At 41.1% G+C, this 23,588-nt stretch overlaps 1 protein-coding gene across 19 annotated transcripts in view; it reads left to right on the top strand.

Moving 5' to 3' along the window:
* The window catches only part of ENOX2 (ecto-NOX disulfide-thiol exchanger 2), a 289,817-nt gene that overhangs the window by 177,035 nt on the left and 89,194 nt on the right, over window positions 1–23,588 (top strand). Inside the window, exon 4 of one of the 19 annotated variants that reach the window (XM_086389285.1) lies at window positions 11,297–11,401. The exons of the other annotated variants lie outside the window; for them this stretch is intronic. Coding sequence (XP_086245411.1) covers window positions 11,308–11,401 — 94 coding nt within the window. The 5' untranslated portion in view covers window positions 11,297–11,307. The remainder of the gene's footprint in view (window positions 1–11,296; window positions 11,402–23,588) is intronic. 19 annotated transcript variants of the gene reach the window in all.

Consider the following 23,588-nt stretch of genomic DNA (forward strand, 5'->3'; position numbering starts at 1 on the left):
GAAGAAAGAGCCAACTCACAGACCTCTAAATCATCCTAAAATTGAAGTCTCATTCTACTTCCAGTCATTAGAGAGAGACTGGGAAGAAAAAGGAAATGAGACTAAATCTTGTTGGAAAGAGCATGTTTTTCTACTGTCGGAGCAATATGCCCGCAGCAGAGCACAGACCAAGTGACACATACAAAACTCCTTCTTTATTGAAAAAATGTCAGGTATTTCATAAGGAGCCATTGATACTCATGTATGAATATTTGGTTTATTACATAAGTGAAATCCCTGGGTAAGTTGGAAGCTCATGCAAGTTAAGAGCAGGCAGGGATACATGTAAAAATTGGAGAAGTCTGTAACTGTCTAATCAGTCTCTCCCACTGGGCGTGCTTGTTATGCTATGCTATGCTAAGTCACTTCAGTCATGTCCGACTCTGTGCGACCCCATAGACGCCAGCCCACCAGGCTCCCCTGTCCCTGGGATTCTCCAGGCAAGAACACTGGAGTGGGTTGCCAGTTCCTTCTCCAATGCATGAAAGTGAAAAGTGAAAGTGAAGTCGCTCAGTTATGTCCCACTCTTCGCGACCACATGGACTGTAGCCCACCAGGCTCCTCCGTCCATGGGATTTTCCAGGCAAGAGTACTGGAGTGGGGTGCCATTGCCTTCTCCAGGGCATGCTTGTTAGAGCTTTTCAAATCTATGGACCTCAAGCCATTATTTTCAATGTATATTCTATAGCCATCAATCCAACCCAAAGGAGCCACTGATTCACAAAGAAATCCCATACATAAGGGTAAGGGCTTTGTTTTGTTGGAGATCTCTTTATAGTACAGTTGATAAGGAGTGAAAGGGTTATTTCTGAGATATTTCCTAGGAACTTAAAAACACTTGTAGCAAGTCCTCTGCCTCCAGGCTACTATGCAACATGCCATTTGAAACTGTTCATTAGTGTGCACTCCAAGTTCCTTTGTATGTCTAACTTGCAATCTGAGAGGTGTCCCAGAAAGTAAAATATACGTGATATTCCTGAGCTTTTCTTTTCTTTTAAAAAAAAAATATTTATTTGCTTTTTTATTTGGCTGTGCCGGGTCTTAGTTGTAGCATGCAGGATCTTCAATCTTCGATGTGGCATGTGGGATCTAGTTCCCTGACCAGGGATCAAACCTGGGTGCTGTGCACTAGGAGCATGGAGTCTTAGCCATTGGACCTCCAGGGAAGTCCTTTGGGCTTTTGTTTTAAACATACATTTGTGAGAATTCCTACTTTGTTGGTTTGTATTTTTTATGTATTCCTACTCATTTGATTTTATGACTAAGCAAGAATTTTGATACCCCTGCAATTAGGCTATGCTGAACATGTTCCTTCCAGGCAGAAACTGTGACTCTAACTCATCCATTTACCCAGCCTATACCTAAGGAAATTTGCCACTGGCTTCTACTCACAATATCTAGTAGAGCTGCAGCCATCACCTCAAGAGAAATAGGAATCAGTCACCTTGCCAATTTCCCACACATCCTATCCAACTTTCTGAGCAATTTCATTAGCATGCCTACGAAGTAAAATTAATGCTAAATGGCAAAGACAAGTCTATCCAAACTGAGGCCTTGGAATCCAGCCAATCCCCACAGAGAAGCAATTGCTATTCATTGTGACACAGTGAGTGGAAATGTGCAGGTAGGGATAGATGACAATGAGGTGCCTAAGCAGCTACCGCATGTTGAAGTGGAGTAGATCTGCCAGCCAGAGACCTGGATATTGGATTAGCACAACAAAGGGTTTTAAAGGGCACAAAAACATGGCACTTTTATTTCCATTGCTTCTAATGTTTTGAACAAAGAACTCCCTGTTGTCCAGCTGCTGCCACTTAAAAATATTTTTCTTTTGCTTTCTGTACTAAAGCAGGAGACAGCCAGCCCAGCTACTCAGTCTCCTACTCTATGTCTCTGCTTCTCAGTTACCCCTCCCTGGCTTACCTTCCATTGCATGGGGTGGAAAAACTATGCACGATGGGGTCTTTTCTCTTTTTAAGCTCAACACATCACTGAGAGGCATTTTTTAATAATAATTTCTTTAGAAGAAAAAAGCATGTTTAACACATAAAAAGTAATTAGAAGTTCATAAAACAGAATAAGAGGACATAAATGAATATTTCTATAGAAAGGGTTTTTTGTGTGTGTGTTTTTTTTTTTTTTTTGTATTGTGGCTTAACATAAGGAGTAACTTTTATCACAATGGTTTCCTGGAACATTAAAACAGATTACTTCAGAAGACTGCAGCTGTGGGTAGGACTATCTGCTTATTATGCTGCATGCCCCAGTGAAGGTAGTCCACAACCTCCTGACTGATATTCAGCCAGTGTGCACTAGCTGGGCATACTAGTTTTAAAATATTCAAAAGCTTCTGTTCCAGTTGGTAAATAGGTATTGTCAGGTGCCCCGTAAGTGATCACCAGCCATTCCTGCTAATAGATAATCACTGTTCAGATACCTCCTAAATGACTGCCTGACCCTTCTGGTATCCTCCAGGCTTCCCACAGTCTAGCAATAATAAGTTGACCTCTGGCACAACAAGGGATTTCCTGGGCCCTGGGGACGCAAAGAGTCGGACACGACTGAGCGACTGATCTGATCTGATCTGATCTGATTCCAGTGGTGAGGTTCTATTTGGTTACTCATGCCATACTGGTGTTTGAATACTTTGCGTATCATCCCTAATTCCCCTGATCTTATTCCTGTGACTTGAGATCGTTTTTATAGACAGAACCAACCGGCTAACCAGAGAACCCCGATTAGAGTTTAATGCTCTTATGTAGGCTAAGATCAGTTAGTGAAAGAAGAAATTAATTTAGAAAATATTAGCAAGATGAACTTGAAAATCTGTATAAAAGTTGGGGAAAGCATTTTTACTTTAAAAAAATAACCAGTAAATAGTGTGCGCCACAATTATTGTCAGGCATTACAGTGCTGTCAGCAAATTGAAGGAAATAAAACTCCACTGCTTGTCCATTCACTAGGTCATATTCCAGAGCATAGTTAACAGTATATAAGGTACCACCCTGCCCTCAAAGTTCTTACAACCCAGCAGAGGATATATCGCAGGTACCCAGTTAATTATTCATATAAGTACTGATAACCATTTAGAGAATCATACTAGCGTTAAGTATGTCTTGGAAAGGTACAATGTCATCATACTTCCTGTTGTACAGGAGAACCTCCAGAGAACCTCCAGACTGGAAAATGTTCAGTTCCTGTGAGAAAAAATAAAAGGGGGTTCACTTAGATAAAGCCAGGCTATCTCTGTAGTATTAAATTAGTACTGACTCTACAATGATGAGTAATATTTAATGCTACAAATTCTGACTACTAAAGAAAAACTTATTGAAATCAGTCCGATGATGCAAAACAGACCATTGAAGGATTCCTTCTGCTCCTATGATGGAAACAAATTGGATAATTTTGATTCCCTTATCATCCTCTACAAAATTATATTTGCTAATAGAATACAAGTATCATTGGTAAAGAAAGAAGAACAGACATGAATCATTATCATGAATGTTCAGATAAAGAGCATCAGTTCAGAAAGTTACATTATTATATTGCCTAAATAAAACCAACTAGAATTTCCCACAGCAAACAGTCAAAGGTTTGTGTATAACACACTTGTTTAAAGTGCAGTTGACAGAAACACTTACTCCTCCTGGGTCCTGCTGGAGTTGGGACTGCTGTTGGAGAAACTTTCTGGAAACCCAATAGAAATTCTCCTCTTTGAAGTTCTCAGCCATCTCTTAGCCATCTTCTTAGTTTGTTGGTATCCATTTGACTCTCTTCATTTCTCATTAGCAGTCTTCTGCTCCAGACATCCTACCACCAGCTCAAATGGGAAGGGGAATACAGGCTGACATGCCTGATACCATCATTAACCCACTCACCTTCCAGCTTCATGCTGGGGTCTCTGGCACTTGCCAAATGGCTTCCCTGTGTGAGAAGCTCATAGGGATTGAAGATGCATCAGTGGGAGGTAGGAAAGGGGCTTCCTGGGTGTCAGACATCACATTTGTCTTACCCTTGCCTCATTCACTGTATCACTTCTCACTGAGTGCCCACTGTGCACTAAGGGTAGCCTCTTTCACTTTATTCCTAGAAGTCTATATTCCTTTCCTTTCCCACATGTTTTTGGCCAACTCACCAGTATCCTGAAATTCATCAACCTCAATTCTCCCCTCTAATGAGCTTAAGTGGAATTTAATAATCCCTGCTAATTTGTCTTGTGACTCTGTCATATAAATAAAAGCTATGGACTCTAGGTTAGATTATAAGCATCAAATTAATTTTACTACAAAGGTCAGGCTGCTGTCCTGGTGTTCTGTTGTGCTTGAAGGTGAGTCACTACGTGCTTAACAAAAGCCTTCCTATCTGAGCTGTATTCAAAACAGATTTCAAGATATAGCCAGACTAAAAAACAGACATTTGAAGATAAAGAGTGTGTACTCTGACCCCCTGGAAAAAGCAAGCAGCTACAGTGATTTTATGGATATATATAATACATCATCATCTCTAAGAGATGATAGGCATTAAGCTCAGCACTTCTTGCTCCCAAAGCAAATGTCTACTCATCTTTTCCACCTAGCCGCTCATGTCAGAGGAAAGAAATATTTCTTCCCAAATGACTTCTAAACTTGTTTGCCTGAGAAATGCTGCCCCTAAGGAAGCCAGGCTTATCAGTGGAGTTTGGCTCAAAAAAAAAAAAAACAAACCACATAATCGTATTCAGATAATGGCAGATACCTCCATCTTGGTTCCATTTAACCTTCATCTCTCGTTGTAATTTCCTAATTGTTCTCTCTTTCCAGGGGCTTCCCTTATAGCTCAGTTAGTACCTGATGGCTCTCTCTTTCCAGCTCACCTCTCTTGGCCAATCCTGTTGTGAGTTCATGCACTCCTGATGCATGTGTCTAATATACTCATCAGTTCAAGTTCTACAAGTAACATTCATGTAATAATAACTTGCCATTTATATTCCTGGAAAAATCCAAAGATGGTCTCTGAGGCTATCAGGTCACATCCAGGCTATTGTCAAAGCTACAATACCTTGAGGCTATAGGGAATGGGGTCACCAACTTCTTAGAGTATGACAATTCCTTTGGGCATAATTGTGGTCTCTTTCAAATTTCCTTAAAAGAGACAGCAACTGTCAATTTTCTATTCCATAAAATAGGTCCAATAGAGAGAGTTATGTGCGTGAATGCTCCATCATTTAGTCATGTCTGACTCTTTGCAACCCCATGGACTGTAACCCTCCTGGTTCCTCTGTCCATGGGATTTCCCAGGCAAAAATATTGGAGCAGGTTGCCATCTCCTACTCCAAGGGATCTTCCCGACCCAGGGATCAAACCTGCTTCTCCTACATTGGCAGGTGGATTCTTTATTACTGAGCTACCTGGGAAGCCGCAGAGGGGGTTATAGTCAGATTGCAATTCTGAATTTAATTCTTCTCAATGAGAAATTTGCAAGTAGACCTAGGGAAGCTCTATAGCCTGTTCTTTACAATGTTCAAGTTTCACCTGTGACAGTCATACTGCTGACCCACTGTGTGCAGGACATGTGTGTTCAGTGGTTGGGTTTTTATTGTTTTTTTTTTTTTAGTAATCCTCATCCCCTGCGCATGTCTCCTAGAGCCAGTGTTGTTTGTAAGAAAGGTGAGATGTATAGCCTGAGGCTGTGGAGCAGAGAAAGCGGGAATTGAAGTGGCTCAGGAAGGCATCATCTGGAATAATAATGAAGACCAACTAAGTCACTAAAACAGATCCATAATGCTTTTTTTTTTTCCCCCTCAGGAAAATTCAGTCCCTCTTTGCAGATAGCCTATGAGGGGCCTCACATTCCATCTGGACAGGCGCACAAGTCAAACACCTTAATTTCTGAAACAGAATGACAGCTTGGCCCGTTTTTATGTCTAATAACTAAAACATGTGGATCTCTCTTCAGCCCACAACAGACGATCTGCCTTCCATGTGCTCACCAGAGCACTCCATCTTGAATTATCTGCACTGTAGCTGTATATTGGGACAGACCAAGCAGATGTGCTGGCCCAAGAAGTGCTGTCTCCAGGGAAGCAGACCCTATCATCAATGCAGTTTGGTTCAGAAATGAGATGATCATATTCAAATAATGGCAGACACATCTGTCCTGGTTCCCTGGAACCTCATCTGTCTTTCTTGTGTACCCCATGCTCTCTCCTGTTCACCTCCTTTGTGAACCCTTTGTGAGTATATTTATTTCTGTTGGAAATAGCTAATACACTTGTCAGCATAAGTTCTCCTGGTGACATTTATGGAGGAACTTACCAACATCTCACCGTTCAGATTTTCTCATTCTTTTTCTCTAGCCAGTAGGACAAAGAAGAGCGTCACTTTATTCTTAGGGCTTTTATAGAAGAGTCTTGTTGGTCTTCATTTCATGCGTGAATTTGCCCACCCCTACCCCCAAGTAGATTATAAACTCTCTGAGGGAAGTAACTGTCTTTTGTTTCTCTTGTGACCCTCTCAGACTAAGAAAAACACTAAGTACCACTCGTTCATTCATGAAACTATTCAAATGAACTCTGCTGGTTTCTGGATTCCAGGGTACTTTGTTTTTTTTTTTTTCTTCTCAGAAGTGAAATTTTACTCTGATGTTGTATTGTACTCTGCCAGAAGTAAAAATGTACTCTGTGGTTCTGTGCTTTGAGCTACAACCATATATCCCATTCATAGTGGCTTGAGGCATCTACACTCCTCACAGTAGCTGAGAGAGTAGCTGAAAACTCTGACCCACTACATTCAATAGGTCCTGCCAGCTTCGAAGGAGCTGCCCAAGGCACTTTGCCTCTGTTCCTCGCCTCTCTTTGTAAACCAAATTCTGTCATGAAATGGTCATGCTGCCTCCGCTAATTTTCACTTAACCTCTCCATGCCTCCCTGTTTTCTTCAAAAAAGCCCATCCATATCGACCTGCCTTCCAGGGATATTTTGAGGACATACTGCTGATAAGAAAACATTCTCTATGAGAGATTATTGATGACAGTTGTTTTGTGGCCACAGAAAGAGAGGGCAGTCAGCAGTACTTGGGGGCCATGTTTAGCCACCCAACCACCCATTATCATTAGTACTCAGATTGATTCTAATGCATCATGATAATGCAGCTTGTAATCCACATATAGGGGGGTAATTTATTGTCAGTGGTGATTGTTGGTAATTACAAGCTGTTTGAACATATTCAGAACATAACATAGGTGTAGACATCTCTTGTTTTCCTTTCTTCCTCTGTTTGCAAGTCTAATTTTATACCCTTCTGCCTATCCTATTTTCTCCTTTTACACTTTATAATATAATATTGTTTTTATTCTTTAAATAAGCTAGTGTCTCGATGAACAACTAGAATACCAGGAACAGATTTGGAAAAGCAGTTTAAGTAGCCAAGTCCAATTTAAGAATGGTGGTGGATTTTATCACTCAGCTTTATTAATGGACCTCCTTCCCGCTGTATTGCGTTTCTTTCCCTAGTGCATTGATATAAAAGCCCTTGCCTCTCCCATTAACCCCTTTGGCTGGTGTTAACTCATTCCTGGGCATCTGTTGCCATAGCTGCAGCCACCCCTCAGCTGGAGCCCTCTTGCTAGCCCCTGCAGAGGCCATGCTGGGCTGGCCTGCTTATTCCAGGCGTCAGCTGTTAGGCGAAGGGCAAGAGCTTCATGACCTCAGAGGTCAAACAGCCCGTCCCATGTGTCTACGCCCTGTCTTTTTTTTTTTTCCTTAGCAGCAGAAGGGTATGTGGCTGTCCTGCCTCAAGGCTGGGAAACGCGTGGGAATATTACAGCGCTTTTCCCCCCTCATCCCCTCCTGGGCGCCCAAGCAGGTAGCCCAGCACCATATTCAGAAGATGATCGATATTTCCCCTTTGTTGTGTGAATCTCTTCTTTCCACACCTGCGGCAGCTGTGGGGACTATACACAACTTGTGTCTGTTCACTGAAATAATTGCCAACAGTTTTATGGAGCGTCTCTTGTGTGTATTTTTGCCCATTTACAGATTTGATTATATCATTTGCAGAATGGAAACGTGGCTTTCCACTGCTTATTCTCATTCTCATAGATCTTCAAGAAGAGAAGACCCTTTTAAAAACAAAATGGTAAGGACATGCACATGGTTATGTTAATATCACACAGGCAAAAGTCAAGACCTTCAGGAGGTTCCTCAGGCACAAATTGACCAGGTGATGAACACATCGTGTACAGATTGTTGTTTGAGTCACCAGCCGGCACCATCCTATAAGAAATAGTTCGAAAGAGAAAATGTTGGATACCTCTAATGTGTGACTACTTTCTGCCCTAGGCTTCTGCACTAGGCCAGAGCAAACATGACTCCCACACATGCAGCTTGGGCTGGTTCAGTGGGATTTGAGGGAAATGTTCAAAGGTGGAAAGATTCCACATAGACCAGTAGTATGGAGTTGGAAAGGAAATTTTAATTTTGTCTGTGCTGTGCCAGATTTGCCAGACAGGTGGCAAGGATAAATCTGTGGATTAGCTCAAGACTCTCAAAAATTCATAACCATCTAGTCTTTTACCTTGATTTTAACAGGACTGATATTATAGCATCAACAACAGCAGCAGAGCCACAGCAACATTAACGAGTAACCTTGATAGAGTATCCTCTACCTTTCAAAATATTCGTACAATTAATATCTCTTGTTTAACCATCCCACCAACCCTGTAAAATCAATATTATTGTTGTCTGTGTTTTTGAGATGAGGGAACCAAGTCATATTAAATGACTGGCCCAAAGTCACATAGCCAGCAAATTAATAAAAGTCTTCTAACTCCAAACCCTGATGTACAGGCAATACACACAGCCCTATCACCCTGCTTGCTAGCCCACTGCCACCACCATGTCCCCAAAACTCTGGGTAAACAAATTAAGACCCATGCAGAAATTCACTTGAAAAACAAAAGTAGCCTTCTTACAAAAGAATTAATGACTTTCCATATGTGTGCATGCTAAGTCGCTTCAGTTGTGTCCGGTTCTTCCCCTTGGACTATAGCCCGCCTGGCTCTTCTGTCCATGGAATTTTCCAGGCAAGAATACTGGAGTGGGTTGCCATGCCCTCCTCCAGAGGATCTTCCTGACCCAGGGATCGCACCCAGGTCTCTTCCGTCTCCTGCACGGGCAGGCAGGTTTTTACCACTAGCACCACCTGGGAAGCCTGACTTTCTATGTGAATTCACTACTAAATGTTACCTTTGTTCATAGATTACCAGTTACTGGGCAACCTGGAGGTGGATGGGGGCAAGCTAGGGAGCTCATTGGAATGTGAAGAACAGCACAAGTTAAAGCTCCTGGAGACTGAAGAATCCTTCTGAAAATCAGATAAAGCATTCTGAAGAGACAGTCATTATGCATAGTAGTACTATAAAGATAAGCAAGGAATAATTAGGACAAAATTCAGAATAGTGGTTATCTCTGAGGGGAGATGGAAAGAATTAGGGGAGGGGCACATGGTGGCCTTTAAAGTTAATGAATGCATGCGCGCTCACTCAGTCATGTCTGACTCTTTATGACCCTCTGGACGGTAGACCACCAGACTCCTCTGTCCATGGGATTCTCCAGGCAAGAATACTGGAGTGGGTTGCCATTTCCTTCTCCAGGGGATCTTCCTGAGCCAAGGATGGAACCCACGTTTCTTGCATCTCCTTCATTGGCAGGCAGATTCTTTACCACTGCGCCACCTGGGAAACCCTTAAAAGTAATAGTTATATTCTTTTTCTTCAACTGCCTGTTGTATATACAATTTTAAGTGCACCATTTGTTTTGGCTTTTTGTTCTCTTTTTTTAAATTGGAGGATATTTGCTTTCCAATGTTGTGGTGGTTTCTGCCATACAAAAACACGAACCAGCCCTAAGTATATAATATCCCCTCCCTCTTGAGCCATGAATCATTGTTTTTTATACTTCACATTTGTCTCTTATAAATTCCTCTTTATAACTACTCAATATATAATTTTAAAAAATAGAAAAAAGTGTGAGTCAGTGGAAAAATAAGACTTGATATACAGAAATCAGCTGTACATTATAAGGAACACTGCTCTTGAAAGCTAGGCACACTTCATTTTTTGTTTTGTTTTGTTTTAGGTGCACTTTGATAAAATCCTTAGCTAGCTATGACAGTGTCTTCCAACGACATACCAGTTAGTTTCTCAAGATGTGATTTGTGAGGAGGGCAAGCCTTCCCAGAATTTTGCTAGGGTCGCTGAGCGTTTCAGCTGCCTTGCCCCTCGCCTCCCCTCCCCTCCTTTTTGACAATGAACTTCTAGCTTCTGGAAGAGGAAAGAATAGTGGCATGGTCATTTGGGAATTTGAAGCTAAGTGCTTGAACTGTAACCATGGATTTATGGGTTGTTACCCAAAGACATATTATCTTTATGGCTTTCCTTGGTGTTGCACCTGACAGAGAATGCAGTGAACAAGTGGGCTTGTGTATTTATTTTCGTCACTGGTTGGTTTCTCTCTGGCCAATCTAGGCATGCTGTAAGCACAGGCTGACAGGAATTATGGCTTTTCTTCCATGTGGAAATAAGTGGATAAGCAAATACTCCCAGCCTGATTTTCTTTCCAATTCATTATTTACACAGAATTCACCTTGTGTAATCATTTTCAAATCAAATTTGCTCTACCAGTCCCTGTAAGCTTTGCTCTGGAGATTGTCACCAACCTAGACATCTTTTATTTTTTAACTGCTTATGTCTCTTCCATGTTAATACCAACTTAAAAAAGAAAGAAAGAAAAAGAAACACGAATGGATTAAAGGTAATGTCACTAGTGGCCTGGAGATTCACTCAGGAAGAAAATTTCAGTTACAGCAGAAATGGATAAAAGGAAAGAAAGTCAATAACTCACATGTGTTTGCTATTTGGACTACTATTGCTGTATTAAAATATTCAGGAGAACTATTGAATTAAATGGGGAAAAATACGTCATATATAAGATAGATTCCAGGAAAGGCACTTTTATGAATAGTGTTCCAGAATCACAAACTGCTGACCAAATCACTTGCATACGAATTATTCCTAGAATAGGCTGATACACAGAGTGGGTGTCCTCTGCCCAGCTGTCACACAGGTCCATGCTGTGACCTCCCTTTCTAACCTTCCTTTGTCTTCCTGGAAAGCTGGCCATGAAGAGTAACCTCTTCTCCTGCCTACCCCACTGCCCCCAGTCCTGGTCACGGATAATTGAGACGTGACACTAACTTATTGTGCTTTTCCTCCACCGTAGGTGAGGTGATCATGAGAGAAGAGCCTGGATACAAATGCCATTCATGCTTTTGGAGAAAAAAAAGCAAGTGGGTTTTGGCAGCAGGTCTGATGGGTTTGGAGGAAGGTAACACTGGAAAATCTTTTGAGGATTTTATTAGCAGTACCGCTTTTAGAAAATGCATCAATCAAATAAGAGGCATATACGTTAGTCCTGCTGTTCTTTCTGGCAGTGCTGTTGGTAAAGAATTGGTTAAAGAGAAGCCATCTTCTTCTTCTTCGTTTAAATACATTCCCCACTATTATTAATGGCTGGTTCCTATACTGGTACTTTCCTGTTCTTTTCTCCTGAAGTAATCATAACACTCCCCTCTCACCCATAATAGCCCCTGTTTTCCAAAAGGTATCAGAGGTAATGCCCAGTATGGTTAATGTATTAATAATGATTACTAGTATTCTGCTACTACTTATTAAGCTAGGCATTGCAGTGGGGCTTTTTTTCCAACATATCTTCTCTTTTAATCCTTACCACAACCCTATGAGATAGGTACTTGTTGTTCTCCTCATTTTTCAAATGTGGAAAATGAACAGAGTCACTTCATTAGAATCATGCAGCTAATAAGCTGCAGGCCAAGATTAGAACTCAGATGTAATCCAAAACCACGATCTTAATCATTGTTACAACTCCATTTTTTCTTTGCTTGAGGTCATACAGCATTAAGGGTTGAGAGTTTATTATCCTTGGTCTGGGCAAAGGCATGAAAGGAGTTGTTGAAAGTGTGTTACAGGTTTCCAGAAAACCTCAGTCATTTTGAAACATGAAGGGAAGTGGGGACAGTGTGACGTTCTGTATAGTAAAGTCTTTTGTTTCCTGATTATTTTCAAATTGAGGTGGAGTTTGAAAACTCAAGTTGGGCTGGCCTGTAGAGGTAAAGAAGCCAGAACGGGGCCAGAGTTGCTGGCCCAAAGCAGAGCCATTAGTCACTGCCTGCTGTGGCTGTATGTGTATATATAGCATTGCCCTTAATATTCGAGGATCTCTCTGCTGAGGCAGCTAGTTCTCAAGCCAGAGTTCCCATTATCAGTAGGATTTAACACTTGACTTGTTTATAGTGCTCATAGCCAGTGTCCCACCCCCTAACTTAGACCATGGCCTTGCAGTTAGTGACTTGCAGTGCAAGTCAACAACATACTTGAATACCCATCCTCTCAGAGTCCCACACACTGGAGAACACAAAATGACTCCAGTTTAACACTCTACTTCTAGGAGCCAGGAGTAATAAGTAAACAGATACAGAAAATACTCTCCACTCATACCCATCCCCCCAAACAAGAACTCTTTCTATTATAGGTCTTAGACTTAGCACAAATACAGCCTTATCTGCTACACTTTTAAGATACCCACAGTACCATAATTGACTTCTCTCTCAAAACCCACTTTAAAATAATCTTCTCCAGCTTAGCATCACTTCCTCTATGCTCCCCTCCCACCTCCACCACCACCTCTCATACTAGCAGAGTAACTGCCTCCCCTTTCTTCACACCCATTTAGCCATTATCAAACAATAATTTTGTTTTTACGTTTGTCTCTCCCATTACTCTATAAGCCCCTCAAAGAGCAGAGAAACATGGATTTTTCACCTTGGTACCATCAAATGCTACATGGATTTAACATGTTTCTTAAATTAATATTCAGAATGTATCCTGAAGCTCTGCCATAACCTCACTCAAAGATTCGGGTTGACCACATGTGTTGTTTTCACCATTCTTATTTACAGATGAGAAAACTGAAACTCTGTGTTTTGCAAACGTGTAGTGGGCATAAGAGTTATCTAGGCTGCTTGCTCAACAGGCAGATTCTTGGCACCACTCAGATGAAAGCCTCAGCCATGGACCCTGGAACTTGGCTGTTTAGCCAGCACTCCAGGTGATTCTGATGCACATGATTGGAACGCACTTGGACAAACACGGGTGTAAGCGATTACGGCACCACAAGTAAATAGTGGAGCCGGAGCTCAAACTCAGCCCTCCTAATTCCAGATCTAGCCCAGGCTATATTTATCTTTGTTTTACTCTATCTCCTATGGCAAGGAAGTGGACTGAAACATGTTGGAAAGATTTTCAGCAACAAGGGCTAAAGCAAAACGGCTTGTGGATTAACCTCTGGGCTGTTTATTTGTTTTTCCTCCAAGAGATCTTGCCAGACTTCCAACAGCCTAGCTGCGGGGTTGCCAAGTCATCTCTTACGCAACTTACCTCAGAAAAGCATTGACCACAGAGCTTTGGGAACTTTCAGTTTTATGCTTCTATTTTGTTCTTTCTCTACACACCCACCTCCACCACCAACCATGCCATTAATCTAAAGAGCAGGCTCAGTACCTGAAATGCAATTAGTTAATTAAATAGTAAGATTTCCAGTTGAAAGCCGGTAACTACACTATCTGGGATCAGACAGTAATAGTCATGTGTCTGTCTCAAAACCAGGAAAAGAAACGTGTGGCTTATCAGGCAATTAGTAGAGATGTTAAAGGAGCTGGTGTCTAGTAGCATTTTTTGTGGCCCAGTTATGCTTCTGGTGTTCTTTATGTAAACGTTAGGTGAGGGAATACGTGGAATGTGATGATGCAATCCTAGGGACTAGAGAACCACGGTCAACCATTCACCCTTGACCAGTGTAATATGAGTTCACTGGTATCTCAGAAGCCCAAGAAGCCAAGAGTGGGGAATTACGGACCTCAGCAAAGCCCAAGACAGCCTCTCTAGGACAGCTCGCCTCTGCTTTTACTGACAGAGGAAGCCCTCCAAGATTCCCATCGTAGAGCCTGCTGGGACTCCACCACCCTTGCCTCCGACTTCAACCTGTTTTCCTGGCTCACATTCAGCTCATCACATTGAATTGACAAGGACTATCTCTGAGATTCTTCAACTCACTCATGCCAAATCACCCTGAAGTAACTAAGGAGGCCCCTGCTCCAACTTAGGGAAGTGGGAGAAGGGACCCCCACACAGCAGCCAAATAGTTTCTTTCTTATACAGAAAAAAAGAAAGGTAATGATAAGGGAAGTGGGGTTAAATCACGACTGAGTACTTGGTCTGTGTCAGATCTCAGGTTCTGCGTTCTTTATAGTGTGGTGATAGGATATAGCTCAGCGGCCAAAAGTGTGGGATCTGGAGCCACACTGCCTGAATCTGAATTTCACCTCCAGCATTAACTCCATCTGGGACCCTGGGTAACTTCCTAACTTCTTTGTGTTCCATTTTGCTTATCTGTAAAATGGATCTAATGATAAATCTTACCTATCTCATAGGATTGTTATGCAGATTAGATGAAATAACTCATATAAAGCCTTAAAACAGTGTTTGGCATATAATAAGCATTTAATCAGCTTCTCTGGTGGCTCAGCAGCAAAGAATCTGCCTGCAATGTAGGAGACACAGGAGACTCGGGTTCCATCCCTGGGTTGGGAAGATCCTCTGGAGGAGAGCATGGCACCCTACTGTAATATTCTTGCCTAGAGAATCCTGTGGACAGAGGAGCCTAGCGGGCTGCAGTCCATGGGGTCGAAAAGAGTCAGACACGACTGAAGCGACTAAGCATGCATTCACACAAGCAAGCATTTAATCAATATTAGGAATCAACATTATTATCATTAGCTTAGTACGTGAAAGATAGATACCATTATCTCTAACTGCATGTGAATAAACAGGCTAAAGAGTTTTCGAAACTTGCCTAAAGTCACACAGCTGGGAAATAAACAGAGCCAAGACTTGATCTGAGATCTGGGCCCCAGGTCTGTACTCCTCCCACTGTACCCTGATCCCTTCATAAATGTAGGGTAAATGCTGTGAGTTCCTTGGAGAGGCATATGCCAAAATGTTTGACCTTCTTCCTCATTACACCCCAACCCCACTGCAACTGCCATCTGGAGGGCTGGCTTGGCACCCTAGCTTCTTATATATCTAGTTTAAAACCTTGAACATTCCTATTACTGCTCCAGTATGGAGGTGGCTCTCTCCAGGACTCTTCAGCTTATAGACTAGAACAATGAGTCTTATAGCATGAAGGTTACTTTGTGAAACACCCTCTACCCTGAGGTTCTCATCTGCAGACCCTGAGGATCTAGCTCTGCCCCACCACACTCACAGCTCATGTGAGAATACTTACTTACTATATAAGCCAGCATAAAAACCTTTCCCTTTCCCTTTATTTTTTTTCTTTTCCCTCCCCTTCCTTCTCTCTCCCTTCCCCAAGAAAGAGTATGTTGTGATATCCTGATCCCTTTGAGTGGTTCCTTGATCCATCCTTGGTAATACTCATAAAGAGTATTGCCTAGTAGCATCATCTCTCTCAAGCCTCTGGGGAGCCTTGTCTTAAAGCCCCCATCAATTCTCTGACCCTGCATAGCCATGATGCAAGATGTGGCGTCACTGGTGACATCTGTGATCAGACAGAGAATGGGGGTGTGCCTGGGGTGTCAGTGCATTGTTCACAATGATGGATTGTTAATTTTCAAAGAAAATGAAGAAGGATTTAAAATAACATGTACAATGCACAATATTGCTTCCTGAGCAACAAATACCAAACAGAAGATAAACTCTTGAGCCCTAGGCTTAATGTAGACCCCAAACATGATTTATCCTGCTGCTTCCTTTCCCTTAGCTGCAGAACAGAAAATACAATATTATTGAGTTCTAAGACACCCCACCCTGCCCTTGTGCCATAATCTTCCACAACATAGACCTTGTATACCTGCTGCATGCAAGGTCCTGTATAATATGCTAGAGATGGGGTTTTCTGCCATGTTCCATGCAAGCATTTTCTTAACTTCCTCTCTTTTCCTTTGTCTTGGTATTCCTAGTGTTATTGCCAGGTGCATGCATGCTAACTCAGTCATGTCCAACTGTTTGACCTGCTGGATGGTAGCCCGCCAGGCTCCTCTGTCCCTGGATTTCTCCAGGCAAAAATGTTGGAGCAGGTTGCCATTTCCTACTCAGGGGATCTTCCCGACCCAGGGACCAAACCCATGACTCTTACATCTCCTGCATTGGCAGGTGGATTCTTTACCACTGAACCACTGGGTTTATATATGGAACAGCAGTTAAGAGCATGAACTGTGGATCAGTGGAGCCAGACTGCCTGGGTTTGAATCCCAGCTCCACTGCAAGCTAATGTATGAGGTTAGCTTGTACAGGTCACTTAACTTTTCTGTTTCCACTACCCTCATTAGTAAAATGGGGATGATGAGAGGTCCTACTTTATAGGGCTTTGAGTTTCAAATTAATGTATATAAAGTGCCTAGAATAATGCTTGGCACATAAGAATTTAAAAAGTATTAACTATTATTGGTCTTATAATTACTATCATTCACCATTTATCTAAATCCTGATATGTTCCAGAGGTTTGATGTCTTACCCAGCTTTGAACCACCATTTTCCTTCTGCAAAAATGACTAGCAGCTAAGTTCTGTTCTGGATCACACAGTGCCATCTTATATGGCTATGGCTCTATGAAATAGGCATTGCAGGTAAGTCCCACTTGGACAATTACTAAGTCCTTGCAGAGTTAATTTATTTAAAAGCCTATTTATTGGCACCTACTTTGAGCTAGTCACTGTAGACTATACAAAAGTAAATGAGGTTTATATTCCCTACCCTCAAGGTATTAACAAATATGGCTGCTACACACACATTTATTTTAGTAAGTTTAATAACTTTAAATTCTCAAGAAATTCCAGTCAGTTCTTTCTTACCCATAAAGAATTTCTCTGTGATGAAAATTATCTCCCTATCTCCAGAACTATCATTGTTAAAGTTAGTATTTCTGTAATTGTGATTCTCTTACATTATCAGCATGTTTGGACTATAATACCATTTTATCTCCTCTCTCTCCATTTAAAATATTCATAAGAAACCCACTAAAATAGACTTCATCTTAATACAACAACAAAATAGTATCCCGTTTTAAATAGTTTGGCATCTGCTTCTGGAAAGAACAATGTCTGTGCAGGCCTCCCTTATATATACTCATAGATTTCCTTATTAATTTGTTTAAAATTGTTTACTGAGCATGTTCTCTATGTCAGATACAGTATCTAGGCATTAGGAATAACAAGGAGGAATAAGGGATTCCAGAGCCTAGCAGGAGAGACAACCACAGAAAAAGGTGATGAAAATATAATGTAGTAAGAGCTGTGATAGTAATGTTTTTAATGATCTAGGGGAACACAGTCAATAAAGGGGCTCTTTTGGGGGGGGTTTAGTATGATGGATAAGACTGTGGTCATTGGCAATAGAGCTGTCTGGGCTTGTATTCCTGTTCTACCACTTATTAGCTGTGTGATATTGAGCTGATGACCTAAACTCTCCACGCCTCAGTTTTGTTATCTGTATAGTGTAGTGCAATAACTCATATATATGCTGTCTCTCAGTAGACTTTGAACCCTTGAAGGCTAGGACTACTTCTACATCATCATCTTATTTATTACCATGTTATGATTACCAGTTAGCAAGTGCTCAATATAACCCAGAAGCCATGCTAACTTCTTCACCCACATTATCTAATTTAATCTTCAATACACTTTTAAGGTAGATACTATCATTTTCCTAATTTTGTCGCTTGACATTTTTCTCATCAGACGCAGTTCTTTATTCAGAGCATTTATCATAATGTGTAATTATTTTATATTCATTCATATTTTTATATCCCCCTCCTTCACTGTAGTGTTAGCTTCATAAAACCAAGGATGAGGCCTGCTTGGCTCACCATAATATCCTCAATATCTAGAATAATGCCAACACATAGAAGATATTCAGTGAACATACACTAAATATGAAAGGAAGATTGGAAGGCAGGCTGGCAAAAAGAGAAGAAAAGAAAAGAGAATTAATGATCACATTACAGTTACTAAGTAGCAGAGCTAACTGGTCCAGACCCATCTGACTCCCATACCTGTGCTCTTGATCCCTAGGCAAGATTATTTCCTACTCTTGAGAGACTTTCAACAGATGTTTGTTGACAAAGTTCTTTCCTCAACTTTGTACTGCTGCTGCTGCTGCTAAGTCACTTCAGTCGTGTCCGACTCTGTGCGACCCCATAGACTGCAGCCCACCAGGCTCCCCCGTCCCTGGGATTCTCCAGGCAAGAACACTGGAGTGGGTTGCCATTTCCTTCTCCAATGCATGAAAGTGAAAAGGGAAAGTGAAGTCGCTCAGTCGTGTCCGACTCTTAGCGACCTCATGGACTGCAGCCCACCAGGCTTCTCCATCCATGGGGTTTTCCAGGCAAGAGTACTGGAGTGGGGTGTCATTGCCTTCTCCGTGTAATCAAATTATAGCAAGCATAAAAAACAATGGATGTAAACCTGAACAAAAGACAGAAAATTGTAGGAGAGTAAATCATCAGAAAAGAGCTCATGTCTTAATAAAATATATTTGGCAAAATGGCAACAATATACTGAACTTGTTTCAAAGGAAATATTGGAAATAATTAACTCTACTAAAGGATGAGGTTATCACAGAATGTGTGTGTGTGTGCATTGTCTTCAAGATCAAATAACTTTGACAGTACTTGAGTACTTAATCAGTGAAGCACAAACAATGCAAAAATAAACAGATGGCAGTAGTGATTTGATAGTTATGTGGTGATACCAGCTTAGAATAGGTGTTCACTTCCCAGTCTTTTAAATTTTTTTGGTGCTAATGAACTCTTGTTCCAAAGTGCTAATCTTCAATCAGCTTACCTAGGGCACACTTATTTATAGCCACTCTACAACTTGTGATGTCCTGAGGAGTTGCCACACAAGCAGAACAAGAGAACCAGCATAGCAGGACATGATCTACAGACTTGGGTGAGACATTTTGAAGACCATTTGACAACCACTAGCACTTAACCTTCTGAATATATTTGCCTCCTGCCCATGAGTGTGGGACTCATGGGAAAATGAACAATATCTTCCTTTAGTGACATGGAACTACTTTTATAAAACACCTAAAAAAATTGTTAGATGTCCATTTGTAGTCTGAAAAGTTAATCAAGACTTAACTTTTCAACCATTAAGTGATGATTCGTAACAGATGTTTAGCACAGCATGTTTTGTTAATGCACACCTTAAATCCAGATTGCTGCCAGAAATGATCATCTGGATTTCTCTTTGAAAGTAGAAACTTGCAATCTTGCTTATATATATGTTGCTAAGTCGCTTCAGTCATGTCCGACTCTGTGCGACCCCATAGACAGCAGCCCATCAGGCTCCCCCATCCCTGGGATTCTCCAGGCAAGAACACTGGAGTGGGTTGCCATTTCCTTCTCCAATGAATGAAAGTGAAAAGTGACAGTGAAGTCGCTCAGTCGTGTCTGACTCCTAGCGACCCCATGGACTGCAGCCTACCAGGCTCCTCTGTCCATGGGATTTTCCAGGCAAGAGTACTGGAGTGGGGTGCCATTGCCTTCTCCAGCTTATATATATGGCTGTGCCTATATGGGGAAAAGATTATAGCCAATAAGATCAAACTGGGTGTATTAGTTGGGTGTATCTATCCCTGGTTATAACTCTTAAGTAAATTCCTACATATAAATTCAGTTGTCCTGGACAGAGAATCAGTTTAGCAATTATGCCATCCATTTTAAGGCAATTTATCATTCTGGAAAGGTATACAAATAATAAATGAGTGTCATTGCATAGATTGCTTATTGTGCCCCAAATCAATATAAGTTGGATTTTCTTTATTCATTCGTTCAAGTATTTCTTGAATACCTACCCCATACTAAATATTAACATAAGAAATGGGAAAACAAAGATGCCCCAAACCCAGCCCTTGACCTAAAGGAGTATGCGGGCTAGCAGAAGACAAATGTATATCCAATAACTGTAATTCAAGGCAGAGGTAAATGTTCATTGTTCTTGCTTCCTGGAATGCTCTTCAAGCCTAATCCTCCATTCACCACCTAGGAGAAAATCCTATCCCTTTTAAAGACTCTTTTCAAATGATTCTTTGCCAGTGAAGGCTTCCCTGACTAGTCCTGCTCTCCTCCACCCCGAACACATATGTCCAAACCCATTCCAGCAGATTTCATTACTCCATCTTTGTTCCTATAGCACTTTACTCATAGTTTGTTACAGCACTGATTATAATGATTTGTATTTGGTTGTTTATATGTCATGCCTCTCATGGTATGGTGAGTTCTTCCAGAATAATAAATGACTTGTTCATTTCTGTATGCCTAGTCACTAGCACAGAACATGGCATATACTAAGGCTCAATAAAAGCTTGGTTTGGTTTGGGGAGAAGTGAGAGAATAAGCAAATATATGAAAATCAAATTCTAGATAAAATATTATGAGAAAATATAGGAAGAAGTGATTAATTTTAGTGAAGTGGCTTCACAGACAGGAGGCATTTGAGAAGATCCTTGAGAAATGAGTTGGATTTGACAGGTGGAGATGGGTGTTGGGGGAAGGGAGGGAGATGAGACGGGCATTTAAAGCAGAACTCCTTGAGGATTTAAGAACTGAGCTCACTGTAGCAAAATAATGCTGTTAATTATGCATCGTCCTTATCTGTTCACTGTAAACAAGCCTAACAGGAACTCTACTTGCTAATGTTTTAACAAGCACTGTGAATTAATATATATTTTGAAAAGAGTGATATAGTATTGTCCTTTAAAAAAAAACTGATAATTTAGTTCATTCTCCCTCCACCCCCACCAAATTAGTCCAGGGCTTGGCTAGGTACATTGTAAACTCTTCTTCTTTAATCTCAAAATTCTATATTGAGAATAATTCCTAATTCTCTTACACATTTCCCAAACTGCTGCACAAGAAAATATTTTTCACATTAGGGTTCAGTCCTTTTAAACCTAGCTGTTTCCTCTAAGTTGTTCTGCAGCCAGCAGAGAAAATCAAAGTGTAGACTCAGTAATGTCTAAAGGTCCCTTCCAGCTATGACATTCTCTAAAAACTTGCCCCTCTAGTTGGCAATTGGGAGTCAAGATGAACCTAATAATCATTATATAAACTCTTGGCCCAAAGGATATTTGATGCCCATGTTTTCTTGATCTTATTTACAAGGAGGCTATTTCCAGCCTTGTATGCCTTCAAGGTGAACACTGAAAACTGGGGTTGAGGACTAGAGCTCCTACAGATGGAGAAACCACCAGTTCTGAAATTTAACTTCTGACTGCAGTAACAAATGCTTAGGGCCATCAATCACTCTTGGGGGCAGGGAGTGGTTTATGGAGGGGAAGCAAAGGCAGTCTGTCTAGAAGAATAATAAAAACTAGCATTTCAGAAATTATGTTTTTGACCACATGCATTTACTTCTAATGACCAATCATTGTCCAAAATAGCACTTGTGTAAATAACCCAGTCATGGTTCATCCCTCATATTGCCAGGTTGGAAGGATGTGATGGACGAATGTTAGCAAGCTACTATTAGGAAAGAGTTGCCTTCTGGGGTGTAATTGGCAGGAGTGCATACTGGGAGGTAGGAGGAAAGCAATGGAAAGGTTTCTTTTTTAATGCATATCAGTAGTCAGAGGGAAATTCACCAAAATAAAAGACGTTTTGTGCTCAGGTGACTTACAACTATATCTCTCCCAACTGTGCAATGTATACATGCATATGCATGTATCATCCACTTCAACATCTCTGCTTACTTCTCGTCCCTGCTCTGGAATGTCTTACCCCCTCTTCTTTACCTATTTAATAACTACCCATAACTCAAGACATATTTTATAGAAATCTTGCCCATTGTTTCAAATCCTGTCTTCTCCTAAAAGCGTTCCTTAAACTTCAATAACATTCCTAGTCTATACCATTTGAGTCTTTCACTGTTTCCTAATTGTTTACTTGGAGATACCAAAGCATGGTGCCTAAAAGTATACATCCTGTGTGACCTTGAACTACATATGTAAGTCTTCAAAGCCTCTCATCTATTAAATGGGGTTATAAAGAGCCCTTATCTCATCGGGTTGTTTTGAAAGTTAAATGAAAACACTGCATGCCAAGAGTTTTACCTAACATATGGCAAGTGTTTGATGGTGGCAGTAATGGATAAAGTGTAGTGAAGTGAAGTCGCTCAGTCGTGTCCGACTATTTGCGACCCCATAGACTGTACCCTACCAGGCTCCTCTGTCCATGGGATTTTCCAGGCAATAGTACTGGAATGGATTGCCATTTCCTTCTCCAGGGGATCTTCCCAACTCAGGGCTCGAACCCAGGTCTCCCACATTGTAGACAGATGCTTTACCGTCTGAGCCACCAGGGAAGTCCAGTAATGGATAGGGGTGGTGATAATAGTAATAATAGTGATAATAGTAGTAATCAACACCATCATCATCAGTCTCTTCAATTAGATTGTATAACCTTTAAGGGCAGGGACTGTGTCCTATCTACTTGTTCTCTGCTATCCTAACACCTGAAATACTCAATTGGCTAAGTTTATGTTTGTTAATGGTGTGTCCAACTCAATAGTACTGCCTCAAAGATGTGAAATTCCGTTAGGAATGTATTTTTTCTTTTCCATGGTACTATAGAAGCCCTTGGGTGGTTTTTCTTGGTTTGCAAGCATGAGTAGTTCGAATGGATGCTGATGAAGTAATCATTTGCAGCTAGACTATGAGAAGAATGGGAAATGTCTTAATTATTCCAAGCTCCTGTGCTGTGTACACTTGAAAAGAAAAACTCAGAAAACTAAAAAATGCTGGTTCAAAAATCAAAGAAGAAATAGATATTTCGTGTTCATGGATTTTGTTGTTGTTCAGTCACTAAGTACTAACCTTTGAATGTGAGTGTGTCTGCTATTTGAGTTCATTAAAATAATGGAAAGCAATGCTCTGAAGCTTTAGAGGGAAAGAAGCTATCCAGTATCTTTCCCTATAGACCATTCATTCCATGCTGGAAGAAGACATGCAGAATTCTAATATTAATATAAGCAGTGCAATCCTCTCTCATATCTTCCCTTAATAATGATAATAGTAATAATTAGTATAGTATAATATTATTTAAAATGATACTAAGTGTCTTGTTCAGTTCAGTTCAGTCAGTCATGTCTGACTCTTTGTGACCCCATGGACTGCAGCACACCAGGCTTCCCTATCCATCACCAACTCCCAGAGCTTGCTCAAACTCATGTGCATCGAGTTGGTGATGCCATCCAACCATCACATCCTCTGTCATCCCCTTCTCCTCTCACCTTCTATCTTTCCCAGCATCAAGGTCTTTTCCAGTGAGTTGGCTCTGTGCATCAGGTGGCCAAAGTATTGGTGCATCAGTCATTCCAATGAATATTCAGGGTTGAATTCCTTTAAAATTGACT

Source organism: Bos grunniens, chromosome X (assembly GCF_055505025.1).
Source record: "Bos grunniens cultivar Pamir isolate PY7600 chromosome X, Bosgru_T2T1.0, whole genome shotgun sequence".
Classification (NCBI taxonomy): domain Eukaryota; kingdom Metazoa; phylum Chordata; class Mammalia; order Artiodactyla; family Bovidae; genus Bos; species Bos grunniens.